Below are 25,028 nucleotides of genomic sequence, written 5' to 3'. Positions count from 1 at the left end.
TTTTAACTAGTGGCTTATGATCTGTAACTAATAAGAATTTCCTTCCATATAAGTAGTCCCTGAATTTCTGTATCCCAAAAATGATACCTAGTGCTTCCTTCTCTATTTGGGAATAATTAATCTCAGTCTCGCTGAGAGTGCGTGATGCATATGCTATTGGCCGTTCACTACCGTCTGGCATCTTGTGTGATACGACTGCTCCTAGCCCATAGGCACTCGCATCACAAGCTAGTATTAGAGGCAGCTGGGAGTCAAAATGCGTAAGGACTGTTGTAGATGACAACTGGCTTTTTGCATTATCAAACGCTGCCTGGCAACTCTGAGACCAGTCCCAGGGCTTGTCTTTTTGTAGCAACTCAGTCATGGGCTTGATTATTGTAGATAGACTATCGATAAACTTCCCATAGTATGTCAGTAAGGCCAAGAACGCTCTCAGTTCTGTGACATTCTTTGGTACAGGAGCATTGGCTATGGCTGTCACCTTTTCCTGTATTGGGTGCAACCCGTCTCAATCTATTTTATAACAGAATGTTATATATATGTATATTTTATAACAAGTATGTTACACTTGACTGACAGAAGGCACACTTGTCCTTGTTCACCCTTACACCTCTGTCCTTTAACCTTTGCAACACTTGTCCCACATTTTCCCAGTGTTCGGCTTCTGTTGCCCCTGTGATCAGTATATCATCTAGATAGCATACTACCCGTGGAAGACCTTGTAATACCTGATCCATAATTTGTTGAAATATGGCTGGTGAACTAGCTACCCCATATGGCAACCTATTGAGACGATAGAGCCCCTTCTGCGTGTTAATCGTTAGATACTGCTTAGAATCCTCATCTAACTCAACCTGCTGGTATGCTTGTGTGAGGTCAAGTTTAGTGAAATACTTGCCTCCTGCTAATTTAGCAAACAAATCATGTGTCCTTGGAAGTGGATATTTATCTACCTCTAAACATGGGTTGATTGTCACTTTATAGTCACCACAGATTCAGACTTCACCATTGGTTTTGGGGATGCATACTATTGGAGTGGCCCATTCACTGTATTCTACCGGGGTCCAAACTCCTTTCTCTAATAGCTGGTCTAGCTGTTTATCCACTGCTGCTCTTAATGCATAAGGCACCGATCTTGCCTTGCAAAGAGTTGCCTTGTCCACTACCTGCAGTTTTGCAGTTACCCCTGAGATAACTCCTTTGTCATTCTCAAACACCTGAAAGTATTTCTGATACATCTCAGTTAGTGGATCAAATACTGGCACCTGGTTCACTCTAGACCAGTCTAACAGTAAATGCTGAATCCAGTTTCTACCCATCAGTGTTGGACCTTTTCCCTTTGACACTAACAAGGTTAGCTGTTCTGTTTGATCTCTACACTGTACTTTCACTTTGAATTGCCCTTACAGTGGGATTGGCTCTGAGGAATAGGTTTTTAAACTAACCTCACATGGCTGTAGTTTACACTTGCCAAACCTCTGTCTGTACAGTTTATCTGATATGATACTCATGGCTGCACCTGTATCTACTTCCATCTTCAGATCCAGATCCCCTTCCCCTCACCCTAACCCGGGTCCGTATCCTTTTCCTACCCCCCACCCTACCCCAACCCCTGCCTCTATCGGGGCCCAGGCACGCACACACACACACACACACATTAGTGTTTGCCACACCTCTCCCATGATGCTCTTAGCCTTTCTTGCCCTGAAAATGTAGTTTGACGTAATGTATTGCTCTATATATGGCTCCGTGTGCTACTAACCCTGTTCTGCCTCCCCTCTCCCTAGTGCCTCTCTCTCTCCCTCCTATCTCCTAACCAGGTCCAGTGGATGCCCCGCTGTCGCCAATGGACCACCCTGAGTCCGATGGATGCCCCTGTATCTGCTGCAGATGTCGTAGCAAATTAGTTAACACACACACACACACACACACACAGACATACAACAGTCCACTTCCGGCCTTAGGCCTGGGTCCAGTACCCCCTTCCCCTCACCCTACCCCGGGTCCGTATCCTCTTCCTACCCCAACCCTACCCCTGACCCCTGCCTCTACCTGGACCCAGGCACACTCACACACACACTGACATACACCAGTCCTGGGCTCAGATCCCCTTCCCCTCACCCTAACCCGGGTCCGTATCCTTTTCCTACCCCCCACCCTACCCAAACCCCTGCCTCTATCTGGGCCCAGGCACATTCAGGCACATTTATGCACACACAGACATACACCAATGTTTTGCCATGTCTCTCCTATGATGTTATTAGCCTCTCTTACTCTGAAAATGTAATTTAATGTTATTTATTGCTCTATAAATGTTCTTAGCCGGTAGACAAACATACTCCAGGAGCTTGCTCGATCGCCTCGTTGAGAGGGGTCAGGGAAGAATTTTTACAGCTCACTTATCTGGCCCTCGGGTGATTACTGTTTTTTGCTTCCCTCTGGAATATGTAGGGGTGGGATGTCTGCCCACCTCCCTTGTTCTCTGTAAAGCGCATTGTGTTGCCTCTGGGTATGAAATGCGCTATATAAATAAAGCTTTGATTGATTGATTGATTGATCTTAATTTTGACACCATTACACTTTACCATCACCATGTATGGTCTGACATACTCACTGTCACTTTTTACTGAAAACAACCCATAGTCTTTTTCAGTCCCTGGTGTCTCTGATATGTTGAGGGCTCTGACCTCCTCTTCATCAGAATGTGCTGGCTGGACTCCAGCCCTGTAGCACTCTTTTCCACGTTGGCCGATTCCCTCGCCACGTAGCGTGTCTCCCGATCTACAGGATTGCCTTTCCTGAAAACCTGTCTGCTGGCTCTGCCGCCCTGGTTGGCTGTCACGTTCCCTGATGTAGACGTACACGCTCGTTCCAGGTGTCCTTTCTTGTTGCAGGCTCTGCACTGGAAATCTTTGTACTTGCATGAGGCAGCTTGGTGTCCCTCTCGAAGGCATCTGTAGCACGCCGTCTCTCTGGCGCCCTGGCTCTTTTTCTTGTTGTGTGCCACGGTCCCGCGTGCACCTGCGTTCCCCTTGTGACTCACACTGTCCGTTCTCAGCGGGGCTTGTTGAAACGCTTTCAGACTTGTAGTTGTGCAGTCGAAATTACTCCCTATGTCCATCACTTTTGCCCACTTTAGCTGGTCTCCAAACGCAGCACTCAACAGCTTAGCCCGTAGCTCCTTGCTACTTATTCCATAGAGCAGCTGATCCCTTAGTTGTTCTTCTAGCGATGCTCCAAACTCACACGAGGCTGCTAGCTCCTTTAGTGCGGCCACATACTCGGCTAGAGACTCTCCATGTTCTTGCTTGCGTGCACGGAAACTGTAACGTTCACTCAAAACATTTTTCTTTGGCACATAAAAGTCTCTCAAAACATTGCAAATGTCTTCCAATGGGGTATCAGATGGCTTATTTGGCGCTACCAAGTCAGTCAGTAATGAAAACGTCTTTGCACCCACCACGGATAAGAAGACCGCCCGTTGCCTATCCGCTTCAATCTCGTTGGCCTCTACAAACTGTGCAAAACGTTGTTCATATGTGCTGAAGCTCTCGTTAGCTTCATTGAAACACAAACCCGACTCACTGCTGAAAACCGCCATTTCTCGTCCATGCGTTTGCCGTGTACGTTCGTTGCTAGCTGCTCCCACTTTAGCTAGTTAGCTTGCTTCATCTCCTCCGCTTCCACCGAAAAAATAATAATACAAAAAACTCATGGAAAACGAATCTACACCAATGTTATGTCCTAGACACACATGTGGAGGCGGAGACAGAACTGTACGTATTTAAAGAAAATCATTCTTTATTACTTGGTCCAGAACAGGTACCAATTCATCTTAAAGGGAGCGCAACACGGAGAGCGCGCGAATGTGCGCATGCTCATATTATATAGTTGCTATCAAAACCGGACAACACCCTTATTACTACACAATAACAAGTAGTTCTGTGGCTCCATATTCCATTAATCACTTGCAGTATGAATCATCTTGAATTAATACACAACAAGTACCCGTAATCTTCATCAGTTGTTGTTGGAGGGGGCAGCGTGGTGGTTGTTAGAGGAGGATGAGTGGTGGTTGTTGGAGGAGCCAGAGTGGTGGTAGTGAATCTACAATGAAGGAAAGAGGAATGTTAACGAGATTACCAAAAGAAGGTTTAGGGTCCCCATACTTAGAGGCGATATCAAAAATACACTGGTGAAGCATCACCGTTGCAGTTTATGAGCAGCTGTGTTTGACACAGCTGGGGTCAGCTGAACGGGTGCTCTTTGGCTCTGCTCTCTGAGCTACCTAGCTAGCTAGATACGACAGAACCAACAGCAGTAGCTAGCTATGAGCATAACGTTTACACTTTATAATAAGTGCACACTATAAAGCATTTATTAATACTTAATTCATCATTGATAAAGCGTTATTCATTCATTATTACATATTATAAAGACATGTATAAACACATTTATAAAGGTTTTATTCTTCATTAATAAGTTAATGTAAAATATGTTTATTCACTGTTTTCTCCTACTTCATAAACAATGCATTTACCATTTGTAAATTACGTATCATATCAGTTACAAACACGTTTTTCATGAGTTTTTAATGGTTCATCAGGTTGTTTATAACGTGGAAGTTAATGCTTGACAAACTACTTATAAGTACTTTATGCATGCATTTATTCATGAAATGAATTAGACATGCACACACGGTTAGTAAGTGGGTTAATATATGCTTCATAAACACTTAAAAATGCTGTAATTCGTGATGAATTCAAGTAGTTATAAAGCATTTACTAGGCCGTTGGTAAAGTAGTATGTGGGAGTGGATTTAAAGTGTAAACTATACTTACTAATGAGATATTAAGGCTGGCAATGCAATTGCGATTGATTTCAACTAGTCTGCAGTGTTGTTGTTTTTTATTGCACATGGGTGGTTTTGATCCCTGGTCTACTGCAGTGCAAACACCTGTCGAGACCATTATGTGCATACCATTTTGATATTTTTAGCATTAGCATTATCGTTAGCATTAGCGTTAGCGTTCAAAAGTGCCTTTTGTGATGTCACAGTGACTTTGACATTTGAATACCAAAATCTAATACAATTAATCTAATTAAGTCCAATTGGACATTTTGGCCAAATATGTACAAATTCTGTCAAGCCGTTCTTGAGATATCGTGTTCAGCAGGCCAAAACCATCTTTTGTGAGGTCAGTGACCCTTGACCTTTGACCTTCACAATGTAAACAGTTAATCCTTGAGTCCAACTCAACATTTTACCCAAATATGAACAAATTCCGTTAAGCCTTTCTTGAGATATTGTGTTCAGCAGGCCAAAAACACATTTTGTGAGGTCATAGTGACCTTGAACTTAAACCTTTGACACCCACGATCTAAGCAGTCATCCTTCAGTGCCAGTGAACATTTCTACCAAAGGGGAAGAAATTCCATCAATGTGTTCACGAGATATTGCATTAACAAACATCGGACGGACGGACGGACGGACGGACGGACAACCTGAAACCATAATGCTATCGCCTGGCGGAGGCATAAAAACACACCAGTAGTGGCAAATTATATTACCATAAATCCCCTTATAGTGGCCTGTATTCAATTATAGGCTGGGTCTCTTATAATGGCCGGGGGCACGGTCAACACAGACAAATACAGGCCGGCTCCCTATACAGGCCAGGTCAAAAAGTGAGGGGGAAAAAAGCTCTGGGCTTTATGGTAGTTTTGGTTGCTAGGCACATTGTTCGAGGTGGTAACAAACATGGCGCCGACCGGAAGAAAGCTTGACATGAAATTTAAAGAGAGATCTTTGCAGTATGCTGCAGAACATTCGGGAGAGCAAGCTGCAAAGCACTTTGGCATCGACCCGAAGAGAATCAGATACTGGAGAAAGCAGAAGGATGAACTGCGCTTAGCTGACAAGGAAAGAGCACGGCTAGCTGGTGGTGGGCGGAAGAAAGTTAGCTTGGAGCTAGAAGTATAAGGTGGTCTTAACGGCCACATTCGGAAGTGGTCGTCGTAACGCCCAAATGCAGTGACAAGACTGAATTCTGGGCTTGTGCTAGCGACATTTTCAACTGCAACGGAAAATAAACCCACTCTCCTACAATTACATATCATAGAGAGTCTACCTTCATATTTTCAGCTTGTTATGTGCATATTTAGCAATATAAAAACGACCACAAATCATCACTATGAATTCTGTGAAGTGTCGCCCTGAAAATATTGCTAGGAGTTGATGGAATGGGAGTTAAAGCAGCCCCCCTCCAGGATTCCAAATTAGCAACCCAGTTTAAAACTGACTCATCGCCACTAGATTTGAAAACCGGAATTGTTTAGAGGACACTTTGAGCTACAAAGAAAGCTAAATTGTTATCACCAAACGTTGCCTGGTTTTATACATTTACAGTTTTTGTGGCGTTCTCGCCTCAGAGTGGGCATTAACATAGCCACTTCCACTTAACTTTCACTTTCTGTTTACATACCGGTAGGCCTCTTTGATTTGTTTTGTTGGATGACATAGGGCATACTTTTTGGTTTGTGCAACATTTTTGCAATAAAAGTCCTCAAATTAAGAGATTGTGTCCATGAGAGTTTAATTTTAAGAAATAAAGGCCTGCCTCTAATATAGGCCTGCCTCCAATAAAGGCCTGGGGCTCTCTGCAGCTCAGTAAATAAAGGCCACAGCCACTATCAGAGGATTTACGGTACTTTCAAAAACAGCTTCACATAAGAACTCTATGTCATACCTGGTGGAACATGGACCCTCATCACGGTTCCCTAGTAGCTGAGAGAACCTCACAGGTGGCAACGTTGGGCATGGGAGAGAGTTGTTCTGAAGGAGAGGGGAGATATCTGGGAGGAGAATAAGTTGCATAAATGTTGCATGAGTGGATACCTTCAAGACACTGATGACAATAGACACAATTCAACTCTCTCCCTCTTAAAGCAATGGTGGCTATGTTTAAGGGTTGTCTAACATTCAGTTTGTTTGAGATGCTTAATGTTACTAATCATATCACTAAAAGAACCTCAGTAAAGGAAAGACCTCAGCGGGTCGAGGAGGAAAAAAGGAAAGACTCATGAGCGGGTCGTCCAATGATCGTAGGGTTGGCAGTTTGAATCCCGTCGCCTCCTGTCCACATGTCGAAGGGTCCTTGGGCAAGACACTGAACCCCAAATTGCTCCCAATGAGCAGGCTAGCACCTTGCATGGCAGCTGCCGCCATTGGTGTGTGAATGTGTGTGTAAATGGGTGAATGAGAGGCCATTGTAAAGCTTTAGATAAAAGCATTATATAAGTGCAGTCCATTTACCATTTACCTCAGTGCTACAGTGGAGTATTAAGCCTTTTGCTGGCTAACCTTGGAACGTGATGAGGAAGATGGCGTCGCCTCCCTTCAGGAAGTGACTGGTCTTCATGTCTTGCAGCCCCCTGAATTTGCTTCTTCCATACAGAGTGTTGGCAAAGAACTTCTCATTGTTCTCGTCAGTATAGATTCTTCCTACTTTACGAGGGTTGTCCCAAATAGAACTTCCTGTCAACAGTAGAGAATTGAATGACTCAATAGAACAAGAATATTTTGTAAATGTTGTCCATTTCCTTGAAATATGTTCTAACTGTTGCACAGTAGAGCTGTTGTTGGACAGTTGTTGTTGGACAGTTGTTGTGTTGTTGTTGGACTGTAATATTACTATCTTGACATCGTATTTGCTCATGAAGCTCACCATCAGAGTCTGTCACAGAGGGGTCTGTGGTGAAGCTGAACTGCTTGGACATCTGCAGCTGGATTTGGGGGTTCTGGTCCAGAGACAGGAAGGTCACCTGCCTCCAAAGACAAGGCCACTGGAGCTGGTCATCATACTGACCAGACACCAGACGCATGTAGATGCCAAAATAGCTCCTAGACAACCATCTCAATCCTATCTGATAGGCATAACCTTCTCTGGAGTACAGCCGAGGGCTGAACAGAAAGGCACCGGAGGAGCTGGTTGTCAGACGGTTCTCAAAGTCCTTGATCTGCCAGGTAAAAAGTGGGCACTCTGTCTCTGACAGGTTGATGTCATCGATGGAGAACCCCCCTGTAGAAGGTCCTGCTCCTTTATACACTTCAAACTCCACCTGGAAGCTGCTGGTGGCGTTCAGGGGTACATGATGAAGCTGCCAGTGGGGAGTTGGAGGACCTGGGAGAGACGAAGAGGGAGAAGATAGACACATTACTCCTAATTCCAGTGGATTAAACATTGATTATTCTATATTGTATTTTGTTCTGTTGATATTTGTGTCTCTGTGTGAACTCATCAACACTGTAAATGAGGGAAAACCTCAGTGCTTTACCAGTATAAATAAAGGTTTGAAATGAAATTCTGTGAAGTAAGTTTTTAATATATGGATGGAGCTAAGGTTTGTTAACATTTAGTGCTAGTGCCTATTGTAGTGCAAGTGAGATACTGGGGTGTGGGTTTGCTGAGATAATGTATTTTGATCGAGCATTAAGCTACTACAGTAGATAGGCATGGTTATCATACCACAATATAAACTAGAGACATGTAGGAAAACAAAAATACTAATATTCTTTGGTCACCTTAGGTAGGTGGTACCAAAATCTGTATTGGCCCCTGGACTAAATAGTTAGTTTGTAAACTACCCGGTCAGCCTTTTCTATTCATTTTGCCTCTTTCAGAATTGAATATTATGCAAATTAGTTGATTATGTCATGTAGATATTTCTAGCTCCTTTTGGTGTTGCATAAATGGCCTTAGCTCTCGCAGATGGATATATTTTTGCCTTGTTTAGAAACGTTTTACACCTGTGGAAAGGCATTCCTGCATGGACATTATATCCTTGATGACGTCTACGTGACCCAGAGATACCCTGAGATCTACCCAGAGATCACCTGTGATCTGTCCTATGAGATGCAGCTTTCCCTTCGAGTCCCTTTCATCCTGGAACTCTCTGATCCAGATGTTGAGCTGGTCTTGGTCTCCCCCACTGTGGTAGTAGTAGAACTGCAGACACTGGACACTGCAAGTCCTGCCGGGAGTCATCCTCCTGCTCTCCAGCCAGGCTGAGTCCCCCTCCTGCCCCGACGCTGTGCTGGAGTGCACGAAGAAACCTGCTCACAGAGAAGAAAAGGTTGACATATTTCAAAATATCTGTGGAGACTGTGTACTTTATTAACCATTGATGAACTCTCATGCATTACATTTGTGTTGTTCAACCTCTAAAAACCTTAGCCTTCATAAGGCAGATGTGAAAATATACCAGACTGTGTCTATTAATGGGCTTGATGATGACTGTACCCTGTGATGGAGAAGGTGTGGTGAGCCCTGAAAGAAAAGAGAAGACGTTACTCTCCACCCCAGTGACCGCTGGACGAGAGGTACCATTTTCTGTGCCGTGTGTTCGTCCCTCTGTCCGCCTGTCAGCAAAATTGTGCAAAAACTACTGCACCGATTTTCTCCAAATCTGTTGAATGGGTGTACAGTAGCATGGGCCACTTTAGAACCTTTACATTTTGGAGCAAATCCGAATTATGGGGTGGGTCCACAAGCTGCCCAAACGCGGCCAGCCATTCACCACCATTCATTTTTTGGACTAGGATTACGCAAAAAGTACCAGACTGCTTTTCATGAAACTCGTGGGGGGTTCCTTGCTCTCTGAGCACCATTTCTAGTTTTTTTGTATTTTTATTTTAACCACATGTATGCTTATTAGTAATATGCATTCATAATATTACTCAACAAAGTATAATACTCTTTACATGACAGGATAGAATTGCCGGTAGTGCCTATGTTATTGTGTCAGTAGGTTGTAGAGCACTTTTTGTGTAAATGTTATGAAAAAACAGACAAACAGTGGATGTACAGTACTTTTGAGTATATTTCATTATATAGCAATTATCATTAGCATTATCATTCCCATCTTACCGTCTGGTCTGCTACTACCCAGGCTGGTGTGGTCGCTGTCAGGACCCCCTGCCACACGTGTCACTCTCTCCCAGCCTCCCTCCACACTTCTGGAGCAGCGGCCCATCCCACACATTCCGTCCGAGAAACTGCAATGTTCCATGAATGCAACAGTCCCATCTACAAGCAGGTGATATGAAGCACATCGAATAAGAATTTAAGATCCTTGAGAAATCTGGATTTTCCAGCTCAAATAGTATATTTCACAAAGGCTATTTAGTGTAGAGAATTTATGTTTTTGTATCCTCTGCTTACTGCAATTGTACAGTCTGTTCAGCTTCAGCACATCATTGGAGCTCATTTCCAAGCGTTGACCAATCACATCCTGGAACTCTGGTCGGATGGTGATAATGGTGAATCCGTTGCCATTGCTGAAGGCGTTTTGTCCGTAGTGCATGACTGAATAGTAGTCATATGGAGTACCCAGTGTGGTGGAGACTTTAGCAGATCGTTTCTTAAAATTATTCTCTTTTCCTGTCGGTAGAAGTACGTGTTGATAAAATCAGCAAAGAAACACCTACATATCAGAAGGCACAACTTCCTTAGTTTACTTTGTTACTCAAACAGTGTAGGACTAACTCATACCAGTTCTGATGTTTTCCCAGATTATTTTGACATGGTCGTCTCTGTCGTATCTGGACTGCTCATGATAGAAGCCCAGAGCGTGGATGAACTCATGCTCCACTACGGATAGATCATCACAATACCGTCCTATGGAGAGGGGTTGTCCTCTGCGGATAGCTTTCCCTATGTAGGAGTAACACCTGCAAGGAAACAGTCATAAGAAAACCTGTCAATGATCCGACAGAGAACAAAGGAAACAGGAGGGCATATATACTCAGGGAGAACAATCAAGGAACAACGTACAGGTGTGCAACAAGACATACTGTAACGAGACAATCACCCAGACAAGGACATGGAGGGATACCAACAAGACACCTACACAAGGACAGAGGGAACCAGGACACAAGGGAAGGGGACAGGGAACGAGGCTAGGACTGGGAATGGGACTGGGCAGAAAACTAGGGGAAACTAGAGGGGGGAGCTAGAGGGACTGGAGTGACGTGGGACTGGTGAGGGACTGGTGTCTAGAGCTGGGGCTGGGAGGACACAAACCAACATAGAAGACAACGAACACAAGATGAAACACATGGAGGCAGAACAAAACTAGATGACAATGTCAACAATGTGCCAAAGTCTCTAGGGGTAGTGCAGGGGCAGTCACTGGGAGGTGCTCAGGGTCCAGGAGGGTCCAGCAGGCGCAGGAGCTCAGGGTCAGGAATCCAGGCCGGGAACAGGTAGTGAGCAGGGCGAACCAGGGGTCTGGGGCAGGGGCGAGGGTCCAGACTGGGAGCAGGGGGTGAGCAGGGGCGGACCCGGCCCGAACCATAACACCTATGCTACAACATTCTTCTTGGATATTTAGTCGACATCCTGTATCTGGACAAATATCTGAATATATTGTATCACCATGGAATTATGTGTCCTACAATCTGTACTATGTCAAATAATTCTATATTTAAACTAGATTGTGAAGTTACCCAAGTTTGCTAGGAGTTTATTGGTGTTAATTCAAATAAATCCCTGTAATGACTTCAAAGAGCATTTTGGTGTAATTTATGTTACCATGTAATTAATTGCCTTCTTGTGAAATGCAATAACCAAACTGGTGTTGCAGCTAACTGAAGGATAACTTACCCTCCTAACTTCTGAACAGATATGTAGTAATCCTCAGAGTCTCTGGGCTTGAAATCAATGCATGTCTTCAGCCTGAACTGGTCAAATGCTCGAAGGATGATTCCTTTGGCATTCATCTCTTCATGAGAGATCGTTGTGAATGATTGGATGTATCAATGATATAATGGTGAGAGGAGAAGATTTCAAGATTTCAAGATCAGTTTATTAGCCATGTATAGGGTTCATATGGAATTTCACTAAGGTTAAGGCATATGCTGTTGCAGATGACAGGACAGTGCAGGACAGGACAGTGCAAAGACACGATAGTGCAAATGCAATACAGAAAACAGTGCAAATACAAAATACAGTGCAAACAAAATACAATACAATATACACAAAATGATAAAGATTAAAAAGGGAGGCACAAATGCAATTTACAGAAAATATACAGAATGGAGTGTGGTGAGTGTATTCAGTGTGCGTGCAGAGTATAGTGTGATAGATGAGCGATGTTACCTGTGAGTAAACATCCACATTAAAGGACAATGCTCGTTTTTGACAACCTGGACCTTATTAACAACATATTATAAGACGTTTGACTCACCGAGATCACTTTGGTGTAGTTCGGAGGCATGTATAAGAAATTTAAAATCCAGCGCGAGCCAGTATATCCATGTTATGGCGGTGGTCGGGGCACTTAGAATGCAGTTTCTAAAAATCTATTTTCTGCCGCGAAACGGTTGTTTTCATCAATCTGTCTTGATGAATCGCTAGTTGTGCTTACATAGAGAGCATAGGCCTGTTGTGGTATTTCACATGCCTCTGTAATATGATCTTTAGAAACTTCTTTAGACACGAAATAGCTTCCTCACTTGCTCCAGCACGCATGCGCACAGCGTGCTGGAGCAATGATTGTGCGCTGTGCGCATTAGTGCTGGAGCAAGTGAGGAAGCTATTTCGTTTCGAAAGATGTTTCTAAAGATCATGGCATGTGAAAACCACAACAGGCATGCTCTATGTAAGCACAACTAGCGATTCATCAAGACAGATTGTATGAAAACTGTTTCGCGGCAGAAAATAGATTTTTAGAAACTGCATTCTAAGTGCCCCGACCACCGCCATTACATGGATATACTGGTTCGCGCTGGATTTAAAATTTCTTCTACATGCCTCCGAACTACACCAAAGTGATCTCGGTGAGTCAAACGTCTTATAATATGTCGTAAATAAGGTCCAGGTTGTCAAAAACGAGCATTGTCCTTTAACACCTTACAAGGCAGAGTTATGGTTAATGTCACAAATGTAATGCTTCCTTTACCTAGGCTGCTATCCAAAACATAGGGTACTGGAGATGTCCAAAGCTGTGACGTGTCCACAATGCCATTCCTTTGGATTCCCGGGAGCTAGACCATAAGCAGAAAACAGATACAGATGTGGGAAGTTAAAAATCCCCCCTCCTGCAGCATTTCACCATTGCGGTATTTGGCAGGGAAATCCCGTTGGAAATCCTGTATGTGTAATGGTAAGACGGTAACGAGCTCAGAGGCCTCTTGTAAATGTAAAGACTATAAAGAAACATTACATATGATGTGAGCTGTCACCTGTAGTATGTCTCCATCAGGCAAATTCAGCTCTAAAAGACCAATGGACAAATAGTTCTTGAGAAATATTGGGGCATTATTGTATGTATAAATTACATTTAAAAATGTTTTGTTATTGTTGGTGGAAATTGAACTTTACCTTTGTTTATGTCACTTATGTCCTTTTCTTGATCAATATCTGGAAAAATAAGAGAAGAGAAACTTCACAATGTGCTGCCAGACAAGGTAAGACTTTTATATATAATAATGTATGAGAGTAGCACTTTGATTATAGACCATATTTTTGCGTGGCTGGAAGCCAGCGCACCATAGATAGCATTTATCCGGTTGTCACTCCCTCCTTCCCTCCTTCCCTCCCTCTGTCGTGTTGTTGACCTGCAGTTCTATGTTGCCACCACAAGAAGCAGTGGTCCCAGCACACCAAAATAAATATACTGTGACACCGCACATTTGCCAGATCCTCTGCGGTGTAGTGGATAAAGCGCCTGAGTCCCATGCCAAAGGTCAGGGGGAGTGTTTCAGATTTTCCCGGATTTAGCCAATTTTAATTCCTGGGAATTTTCTGACCTCTTCCCGGGTCATCCCGGGATTTCCCGTAGAAATTGGAAGTGCTTTTTAAAATTGTATTTATGCTATGTAGACAAATAAATGCAACAGAATAGTGATATTGTATAATAATGTATCACATTAAATGTTTTATTTATAAAAATCAACATGTGAAAACGAAAAAGAGCTCAAATTCGCAATTTAAAAATAGGCTATGTGAAAAAAAAAATCCCTTGCGCTTACATTGTAGGCTACACTAGCCCTAAGCCTAAACATTTAAATGAACCAAATTCCTATCCCATCTCGATTAGGCTATTTCACTTTCCTCTGTTTGATAAAGTGGGACTTGAGGAAGCAAAGAGCATTGATGGAGCGGTCACTCAGCCAGTTTCTAAGCTTAGTGACAAACTGTCCGCACACTGAGAAGGCTCGCTCGGCTTCTAGCCTACAAACGTTGGCTGAATAGTGCCAAGAGCCGCGTAGAGCGCAGTTGTGTTACCTTGAAGAGTGCATATTCCTTTGACACAATATTCTGCAGGCTCATTCCCACACTTCTCCTTTGGCTCGGGACTTTTCATGCACGCATCGATTGCTTGCTGCAGTTCAGCCTGCAGGCTCAGGGTAGTTTGAGTCTGTTCGGTTGATTCCGTTTCCTGATCTGGTGGTGGTTGGACTTGGGAAGGCTCCTCAGTGGCAACAAAAAGTCGCTCGAACAGACTGAGTGCCGTCTTCGGTAGCCTAGCATAGATCTGGAGACTGGAGGGCATAGCCAAGAGCTCATCTCCGGGATTGACTAGGCTATCACCAGGTTGTGGAGATACCTAGAATAGGCTATATAATGCGCTATCATGATATTTCTTAACCTGTATTCATAAGCAAGCTATTGGTAGGCTATTATTGTTGTACATTTATAATTAGATCATGGTTAATATGCTACAGCTATTCTAATAGTCTAGCCAACATTATTATTATTATTATTATTAGCCTATGTGAGACAGTGACACTGCACACTATGCAGTACATGTTTGCCTCTGATCCACCGCTGTAGTTGGCTAATGCCTATGATCCACCGCTGTAGTAGGGCTTAAACTAACCGGTGCTTCATTTTTTCAGAATCGGCGCGCATAACTTTTAACAAAAATTAACATAACTCATATGCCCACTTATTTAATAAGAAAATAACACACAATATATTGAGTGTTTATTAATTGTTTTAGGCTACTAATGGTTAAATTTCCAGCCCAAAAAAACAACCTCCGGGAAGGCGTGTCCCGATGCCATTTCCCGGGAGGGAAATGACAGGTGCCCTACCCGGGATTCCCGGGATCCCGCCTGAAACACTAGTCAGGGGTTCAAGCCCTGGTGTGGGAGACTTTTTTTTTTTGTCACTGGATGTTATAGAAGCTATGTAAAAATGTGGTTACCTGGTGGTGCTAGGTCAGTTATTGAATTCATGTGCAGTAATTGAACATTTGAAATACTCCTGTTTTACAGTATAGGTGTCTCAGTAATTACCCATTATATATTAGGCTATACTTTGCATGTATTTACCAGGTAAATGTTTAGTTTTTTCAGATGGATGGGAGAGATCCCATTTGAACAAAACGTTTTTATTTTTTATTTTTAAGGAAATGTACAGTCTGTTTTGCAGATTAATTAACTGTGTCAAAATAATTTTGCCACCACAAGAGGCAGTGATCCCAGAACATCAAAACAAAAACACTATGACACCACACATTTTCCAGATCCTCGGTGGTGTAGTGGATAGGGTGTCAGCCTCCCATGCCAAAGGTTGTGGGTTCAATCCTTGGTGTGGATGATATTTTGTCATTGGATGTTATAGAAGCTATGTAAAAAGCAGTATCAAGTTCCTTGGTAGTATATGCAAATGGCCAGGAATCCATTCGGCCAGAGGTCCACCAGCTCATCCATCGGGGACCCGCTGTAGGTCCGCTAGCCTTGTGTTATCTGGGTTTATCACTTACGTTTGTCCAGAAACAGAAGTTGAACCAATTGCAGCAAAAAATCTAACGTTACAGGAATCATCAATGTAACTGCTTTAACCACTGACCGCTACCATTAATGTTATGGAAGCTGCTGCTAGTTGTTGTGAGCTAATGAGCTAACTGGCTCTCCCGCTTTTATTGTGCTGGATTAGCACTGGAAGCATTGGAACTGATGTGTCCAGGCGACAAGACCTATCTTAATTTATTAGACATTATTTCATGTCATTTCAATTCACAGCTATTTCAGTGGCATGACTAGCTTCCATCCTACCACTCCTGAACAGAAACAAGCCAGCCATGCACATAAGCCAGGCTAGACCTGGCCTGGTTTCATCCAAACAAGCTGTATAATCACTTAGATATGTGTGAACCTGAAATCTGTCAAATTCCTGTATTTTGGATTGGAATTATATTTTTTAAATAATCTAGTAACATCCTAGATCCAGATTAAGGATCGTATTATAGAATATTATATTTTATTTTGATCAATTGAGAACTTGAATGTGCTGGAAAGGCAGTGGGCAACATTATTTTAAAACATGCTGTGAAATATATATATATATATATATATATATATACAGTAGGACCCCACTTATCCGAACCCAACGGGACCGAAGGTCGTTCGTATCTCTGAAATGTCCGGATGACTGAAATTTATGTTAAAATGCACCAAATTCAATAAGTGGTATACTTGTTTCATATAGACTCATAATAGACCAATGAATACCCTTAATTACTTGTGAAAATGCATCAAAATTGCAATCAAATAGCCAACTAAACTCATATAGCCTAGCCTATAATAGACCTACAGTAGCCTATAATAAAATAACCGAATTTCCACTTGAGTGCGTGCTTTGATCAAATACAGTACTTTATTCTCAAATGAGGCTTACGCTGCATCGATAGGCTACTGTATTCGCAGAGCAAAATGGTATAGCCCAAAAACAACCCAACATTAGAACAATTAGAGCAAATGATAATCAAGAAATAAATGAAATGAAATGACAGACAAGTTGTCGTGTCTCTAAGTCAACCGATGTAGGCTAACGTGGGCTGTAGGCCATTATTTAACAAATACAGTAGGTCTAGTAGGCTAATCTACATGCCCACAACACGTCTGTGTTCCTGAAGTCCATTAACTGGGAACGAAAAATGACTTGATGCTGATTCAGGTTGCTGATGCGCTTTCTGGCTATAGGAATGCAGCTCTCGCGCAGCAGACTCGTTTGCGTTTTGCGCTCGACATTAGAGTAACAAAGAAATTAAACGTGACAGTAGGCTACAGCCTTCAGGCAACATGTAGGTCTACATACAGTTCTGTTTTTTTTTCACAGTAGGATACAGTACTGTAATGAAAATCCCACCAGTAACCAGATAGCAGGCAAAAAAACACAACGTTTTTTAAGCCTGTCCGGTAGACCAGGAGGTTCGGATCTCTGAAGTTCGGATGAGTGGGGTCCTACTGTATATGTATATATATAATTGGTAGAGTGGTGCCAGAGTATATCCTTAGGTCATTTGAGAAATATCAAGCAAATTGGCCACAGGGTGGCACTATGACAAGCAAAATGGCTGAAATTCAATCGATTGCTGTAGTGCCCGCTTTATGTAGAAGGGATGTAGGGATGGGAGGAGGTGTAGAGGAGGGGGAGGTGTAGAAGTTGGAGGAGGTGTAGTGTGGGGAGGTGTAGAGGAGGGTGGATGTGTAGGGGTGGGAGGAGGTGTAGATTAGGAGGTGTAGGGGAGGGAAGGGGTGTATTGTTTTTATGCAACAACACCCCCTTGCACTTTCATTGTATTTTCATTGACACCAATGGCCGCGTAGCTCAAATGTGGCTATGGCGTGTTTCGCTTTTTGTCTTTGATGCGTAAGGGCCTGGCCCCATTCATTGCTGCTTGCAGCTATATTTATTATTATTATTATTATTATTATCCATCCATCCATCTTCATCTGCTTATCCGGGGTCGGGTCGGTATATTATTATTATTATATATTTAAAAACATAGTCATTTTCATTATGTAATTTTTGTCCTACGTAAAGTTAAAAGTTGGGCCAACTTATTTTTGGATAAATGCTTACATTTTAGACTAAACAAAAATATTACGGGCCTATCATCTGACATTCAATCCGCTAGACGTCCTTTGTGTGCCTGTCTGACACTGTCTAGATGAAGTGGCCTATAGCTCCCTTTGGGCTGTCTTGTCTGATCGAAACCTGTTGATTGGCTAATGTCCTATAGCGTCCTATAGCGTACTAGGCCGAAACATACGATCTGCGCATTAAATTACCATCTTCAGGTATACTTTTGATATCATGTACAGTAAAAGATAAAGATTCAAGTAAAATACAGTGTAAGAATGCCAAATAAGCCTAATAAAATGTGGTACTGGAGATGTACATTTACATTTAAAAAATATAAAATAAAAGAAAAAGAAAAAGAAAAAAGAAAGAAAAGTACAGTAGCCCTCAAGTGCAAAGGGAGCTAGTTAAAATCTTAAGTGAAGCGATACCTTTTTAGATTTCTTTTAAAACTATTCAGAGAGCTGGCTTTCCTGATGTCTATAGGTACAGTATTGTGTTCCATAGGTTTGGGCCATAATTCTTACCCTTGATCATGGGTCCAGGCTTTGGAAAAAGAAAATGTAGACATTTTATTTTTTGCTTGATTATGTTCAAATAATGAAAATTGGTAATTGATTAATTACAAATTAGTTAACATGTATTCTAATTGTTATTCAAATATACCATAAGCAATTCATATAAAACTCTTACCAGTGGTAGCATTTGTGAGACACCCAGGCTCACCACAAGAAAGGTAATGATATACATGATCTTCTCCAGAAGTGGTGTGTCCCTTATTATTTACACAGAAATGTACACACCATTTGTTGAAATGCAATAATATTTGAAATGACATAATTCAAGAACAACAATTAAAAAGATCACTGCATCTAATCTGTAGTGTACAGGTAAAAGCAGTCACTACCAAAAATAGTTGTCATCTAATCATTTATATTAGAGCAATCCTTCCTATTTGTTTGTCTTGCACTCATGTACATGCATTCCACGCGCACAAGCGTTGTCCAATTAAATGATTCCAACAACTTCTCGCTTAATAATAATTAATAATTCAAACCAGAGACAATAGTAAACTACATATAAATCAACAGTGCATAATCAACAAAGTAAATAATTTGGATCCAAACCACAATATTTACTAATAATTCATAATTCAATTCATAAATTTCATAAACTTCAACTCCATCAATTCATCATAATTCAAATAGGAAATAGGATCAAGAAATCAGTACGTTCAACAACTTAAATTGGCTCCAACAATTCTTATACCACAGTACCACAATATGAACCATACTCTTACCTCAAAGATCAAATGCTGGATAAACACCCCTGATCAGCGAAAAGATTACACTTGTACTGTTTTCCTCTGTGCCTCAAGAAGAACAGGTTCTCAAGCCACATTCTAAAGATTATGATGGTGCATTGCTGCATGGCATTGCTATGCTTTACCCGAATGGGACTAATTGTAGTTATGAAGTCTTGCATGACTGCTGGAACCATACTTTTGAAATCAGTGCTCTGGAATAATTGTACTATTTGCTATTTCACACTCATTTACCCATACCATGTACAGTACATATGACTAATAAACCTACTTGAATTTGAACTTGAATACAATGTGAAGAGGGGGCTCTGGTGCTATATTAGCACTCCTACTCTGATAAATTCAGACCCACAGTGATATCAGGTGCACTATTCTAGCCTTGTGAGACAATCCTGATTTCGCGAGCTCACATTCTGCAGCAGCGAGAACAGTCCACAGCCTGGGTGGCTGTTACATTACATTACATTACAGTCATTTAGCAGACGCTTTTATCCAAAGCGACTAACAATAGGCTGTTGTCTTTTACCATTTTCCGTGCTTTCTTAAGACATTCTGTGTGATAGATATCTTGTATTACTATACAGGGAAGTGGATGTATACCCATTTATCCCTAGCCAGAATGTTCCATAAACACTATAGATCGATCTGCAGAGGAAAATAACAAACAGGAAAGAGTTGGCAGTTTGATGTAATCAGTAAGATAAAGACTATATTCTCGCTCCTCTGTCCTGTGATTAGCCTTCCATTCACCACTTTCCACATCCGTACAGCAAATTTAGCTTAAGGGCATAATTGACGCTCGTATCCAGATGTTGACCAATCACATCCTTGTACTTTGGGCCATCACCATTGCTGAAGCTCTTCTTTGAGTAGTGCATCAGGTGTAGTCATGGAGTTCGCAGGGTGGTAAATATGCTTATTTATTCATATAATATTTAGAAGATATTGCTGCGGACTAGATAAGGTGTGTTTATTAAGGCATTTCTTAATAAGCCAATAAGTTGAGTTGTTAATGGTTCATCAGGTTGTTCATAATTTGGAAGTTGATGACTGACAAACTATTTATTCATGCATTTATAAACAACCTGATGAACCATTAACAAATCAAGTTGTTTGTAATTGATATGATACGTAATTTACAAATGGTAAATAAATTGTTTATTAAGTATGAAAAGTGCATGGTCTTGCTATGATCTACCTGGATATAGATATATTAAGACACCGTATTATGAAAAAAAGGGGTTGGAACAGATAATTGCTCATGTCAAGTCAACTGTACATATTGTTCAGTCTGCAGCAACCGGTTTCAGATCTTAACCTGGGGACAGGTACAGTAAGAACCAGTGTTGGGGGTCGTTACTCAAAAAAGTAATGTATTACATATTACACATTACTTAAACAAAATAAGTAATGCCTTACTTTACTTGATTACTCCCTGGAGAAAGTGATTAGTTACACTACTCGTTACATTACTCGTTACTTTTTTTTTAAAAACTTACTGTGTAAGATGCATTGTCACATAATTTGATGTGGTTCAGGAATAGACTTCTCAGACAAGCCAGGAAAATGCAAATGACTAGCTGTCGTCACCTGCTAGCCGTCCTTACTAACTAGCGAACCCCATTTGCTACTACAACAATAATTTATACTGTACCATTAAACTACATACAGTATACCCATATGAAAACAAATCTCTACCGTAACAAGGTCTTCTTTAGGCTCTTTAATAGGGCTCTCCTATGGGCGAGGCGCATGCCGCTTGTGTAGGCGCTGCCATCTTTATCCCTTGGCGTGATGACTCTGCCTGAACCTAACCAATTGGCAATCGTTATCATCCCTTGTGCCTAACCCGAACCAATCACTGCTCTTCCCCGTCCCTCCCATGGATGGGGAGGAAAAAAAGTAGAATCAATTGTGCAATAGTCAATCTTGGTGCCACAACTGCACTGTCTTTTTTTTTACTGAGTATTCAATCCAATCATATGCTTTGTATAGCTGGGTATTGAATCTTCTCCCATTCCTAATGGGAAACTGACATAAAGGTTGTACCGGAGAGGTGTTTTTGGAAGTACTAATGTCCATGCCTTCATTGCTACACTGAACTGGACTGGTCTCATCATGGTCACTGGCACTGTCACTGCTGTTGCTACTGCACTTGCTGCAATCTGTTTGAGCAGGTGGACCTGGTTCAGTCTTCTTAGAAACAAATTATCAACACAAAACATTATAGATTTAGCTACTCAAATCCATAAATTAGGCTACTCACACAAGTTAGTGGGGGGGGGGGGTCATTGATTGAAATGATTGAGAATAGAGGCAACATGGTTGACATAGACCTAGCCTATGTAAATTAGCGATTGATTACCCTAACGTTAGTTAGATAGCTCGATTCGCGCGTGACGTTAAGTCAGTTTTTTCACTAAAATAACACGTGTTCTTATAATATAGTGACAGACAAAACATGACATGGACTTGTTCATGTTACATTTTAATCAACCCACCTGAGAATGACAGACGAACACTCACGTGGATTTGTAGTTATGTTTGGTGAGGTCGGACTGTAGACTATTCTATTCACGCACTACTCGCCCACAATACTAATGAGTCAGTTGGAGGTGTGGTGCAAACAAATGTATGCCTGTATGTGTAGAGCGGATAAAATCCCATAAAATGACAAAACATATTTCAGATTAAAAATTTAAATTTGTCTAGAACTCAAGGTATAGCGAATGCCATAGCTTGCCATACCCAAACGACGCCCCTGTCACTGACGTTCACACCCCATCGTATATTCTATTATTTGGTTTGGTTTAGTTGTTTCAGTTGTTCTACTTTACTTTAATTTCTGTTCAGCCCACGGCTGTACTCCAGGTTGTGTAGGAGCTATTTTGGCCTGGCTCTGCGTCTGGTGTCTGGTCAGTATGATGACCTGCTCCAGTGGCCTTGTCCTTGGAGGCAGGTGACCTTCCTGTCTCTGGACCAGAACTCCCAAATCCAGCTGCAGATGTCCAGGCAGTTCAGCTTGACCACAGACCCCTCTGAGACAGAATCTGATGGTGAGCTTCATGAGCAAATAGGACGTCAGAATAGTAATATTACAGTCCAATAACAACATTACATTTCTACTGTGCAACAGTTATTATGCATAGTATATGCATGTTATATATGCATAGTTACGCTATGCAAACCCCCTAATGCACATCATGTATTCCAGGGGCTAATCCAGATTATGATCCAAACATTAGTGGTGCCAGAATGTTAATAGGGTCAATATGAAAATATTAATACATGATAACCTCTCCAGCCTTGTAGCTTCATTTCAATTCATTTTATTTATTTATTTGAACAGGGACAGTACATATTAATCAACCACAGGGGTAAAGGTGTCAGTCTAAGCAAAAAAGCTAAATTTCAACTGCAGTCCATGAGGCCAGAAATAATAAGACATTGCTAAATGGAAAAAGGTTATAGTTCAAAACATAGCACACACTATAAAGTTTAATGACTTTTGTAAAATTCAAAATCGTGCTTTACTTGGAATTCACACAGGAGAAAAGCCATATGAGTGTCATGTGTAACGAAAAGCGTGTACAGTGACATTAGGGCGCCAATACTTAGAGGCGGCAAATGTCAAAAATATACTGGTGATGCATCACCGTTGCAGTTTATGAGCAGCTTGGTTTGACACAGCTGGGGTCAGCTGAACGGGTGCTCTTTGGCTCTGCTCTCTGAGCTACCGAGCTAGCTAGATATGACAGAACCAACAGCAGTATTCTAGCTAGCTATGAGCATACAGTAACTATCTAATTCAAATCCATGATTAAACAAGTCCAAATGAATGGAGGTGAGTGGGCAGCCATGTGTGGGCGGCTCTGAATGGGTTCTAAATTGGCCCATGCAACGATCTGACTCCCAAATCAGAAACCTGAGTTTATGGCCCAGAGGTGGAGTGCCTTTGGGTTATCTTAACTAAATTGACCAATTGTGCTGTTGTTTAAAGTTTGTGTGTTAAAAGATGTGCTGTGAATGAACAGAAGAGAAATTGGGAGGATAAATGCTCAGAGTTCATCCAAATGACAGGTGAGAGTATCAAAGCACTGTGTGCCTGTCTGTCTGTCTTATGTGTCAATAAAACGAAGGATTCATCATTTTAACTCCATTCCCCTGTTCTCTTTTTTTATGTTGGAGATACTGTATCTATGGGTTCGCTTTCAAACAAACACTTCTGAAGATAGAAACCAGATACCAGCCTCTCTACTTCCTTTTTGATCTTGTCATCACCTGTTGTGACCTTTCATTCCTTTGGGTTTAGGAATGTCTCATGAGGTACTTTTAGGTATGACACCATTTTAGATATGAGGAACTGCATTTGATCATAATGTCATCTGTCAATCATATCTAACCTCAACTCCTCCCACTGCTGCTTTTACCAGTTGGTCCAGTTTGTTACATTCCTCACATATAGGGCTTCTGTTAGCTTGTTTTGGTTACTGTAGTTCACATTACTCCTAATTCCAGTGGATTAAACATTGATTATTCTATATTGTATTTTGCTCTGTTGATATTTGTGTATCTGTGTGAACTCATCAACCCTGTAAATGAGGGAAACCTCAGTGCTTTATGAGTATAAATAAACGTTTGAAATTAAATTCCATGAGGTAGGTTTTTAATATATGGATGGAGCTAACGTTTGTTAACATTTAGTGCTAGTGCCTATTGTAGTGAAGGTGGGATACTGGGGTGTGGGTGTGTTGAGATAATGTATTTTGATCCAGCATTAAGCTACTAGATAGGCATGGTTATCATACCAAAATATAAACTACAGACATGTTGGAAAACAGAAATACCAATATTCTTTGGTCACCTTAGATAGGTGGTACCAAAATCTGTATTGGCTCTGGACTAAATAGTTAGTTTGTAAACTACCTGGTCAGCCTTTTCTATTTATTTTGCCTCTTTCAGAATTGCATATTATGCAAATTAGTTGATTATGTCATGTAGCTACTTTTAGCTACTTTTGGGAGAACCAACAGCTACTTCTCTTAGAGGAGCTTGAAACACTATCGGTATGACACATACAGTATACCCGAACCGTGCGCTATGACACAGCGATTCGTCAACTGTACATAACTCTACACAGGTGCAGTAAGGACGGCAAGCAGGGCCACTAACAAAGAAAATATGTCCGACACAATAATCTCCACAGTGACATTTGTGCCTTTGTTAAGTGGTGGTAAGATGATAAGGAAGTTTAGTGATAGCGGTTAGATGTTTGATCTTCTCTTTCATGTCATTGGCTGTTGTGTAATGACTGAGCACAATACAGATTTTAGATTACTTGTATATTGTTTTTTATAATATTTATCATTACTATTTTTGCAGTTTAAGTACTTTCTGTAGCCTACTCCCACACTTTCTGTACTTAAATCTCAGAAAGGTTTGTTTTATATTTAAGCTGGCTGTGCTAATGTTTTCACATTAAATTCCACTCACTTATCAGCTAAAGCAATTTAGGTTCCTGAGTTGAGTGTTCTAAGACAAAATCACAACATGTGTAGATCCCTCTGTGTTGGCCCTCTGTGGTGCCATCTAGGGACATGTTGCTGGGTGTGAGTGTTGACCATCTTAATTACTAATCTGCCTCTCATCCCCGGCAGAGCCAACCCGGTGCACCTGGCCCGGTGCATTGGTGGGGTTCAAAGGCCACGCCCCAGGCTCACAATGGGTCTCTCACGCTCTTGCTGCCACTCTGCTTCTCTTTTGTTCTACTTTACAGGCACCTGTTTGTTTTGTTTAAACATGGTTGGAGGTCTGCTCGAGGGCAC

General features: G+C 41.6%; 1 protein-coding gene across 1 annotated transcript; it reads right to left on the bottom strand.

The window, feature by feature from the left end:
- Positions 1–4,020: 4,020 nt before the first annotated feature.
- On the bottom strand, positions 4,021–11,782 carry LOC311314347 (meprin A subunit beta-like; the record flags this gene model as incomplete). Its single annotated transcript, XM_084444684.1, has 9 exons — positions 4,021–4,107; positions 6,798–6,835; positions 7,364–7,537; positions 7,728–8,183; positions 8,897–9,115; positions 9,930–10,088; positions 10,224–10,442; positions 10,554–10,732; positions 11,667–11,782. 9 exons carry the CDS (start codon positions 11,780–11,782, stop codon positions 4,021–4,023), a joined length of 1,647 nt encoding a protein of 548 aa, XP_084300810.1.
- Between the last annotated feature and the right edge of the window lie 13,246 nt (positions 11,783–25,028).

This window comes from Borostomias antarcticus, assembly GCF_949987555.1.
Source record: "Borostomias antarcticus genome assembly, chromosome: 10".
NCBI classification, from domain to species: Eukaryota; Metazoa; Chordata; class Actinopteri; order Stomiiformes; family Stomiidae; genus Borostomias; species Borostomias antarcticus.
Note: the sequence above shows the minus strand (reverse complement) of the source record. Positions and strands in the feature narration are given on the sequence as shown.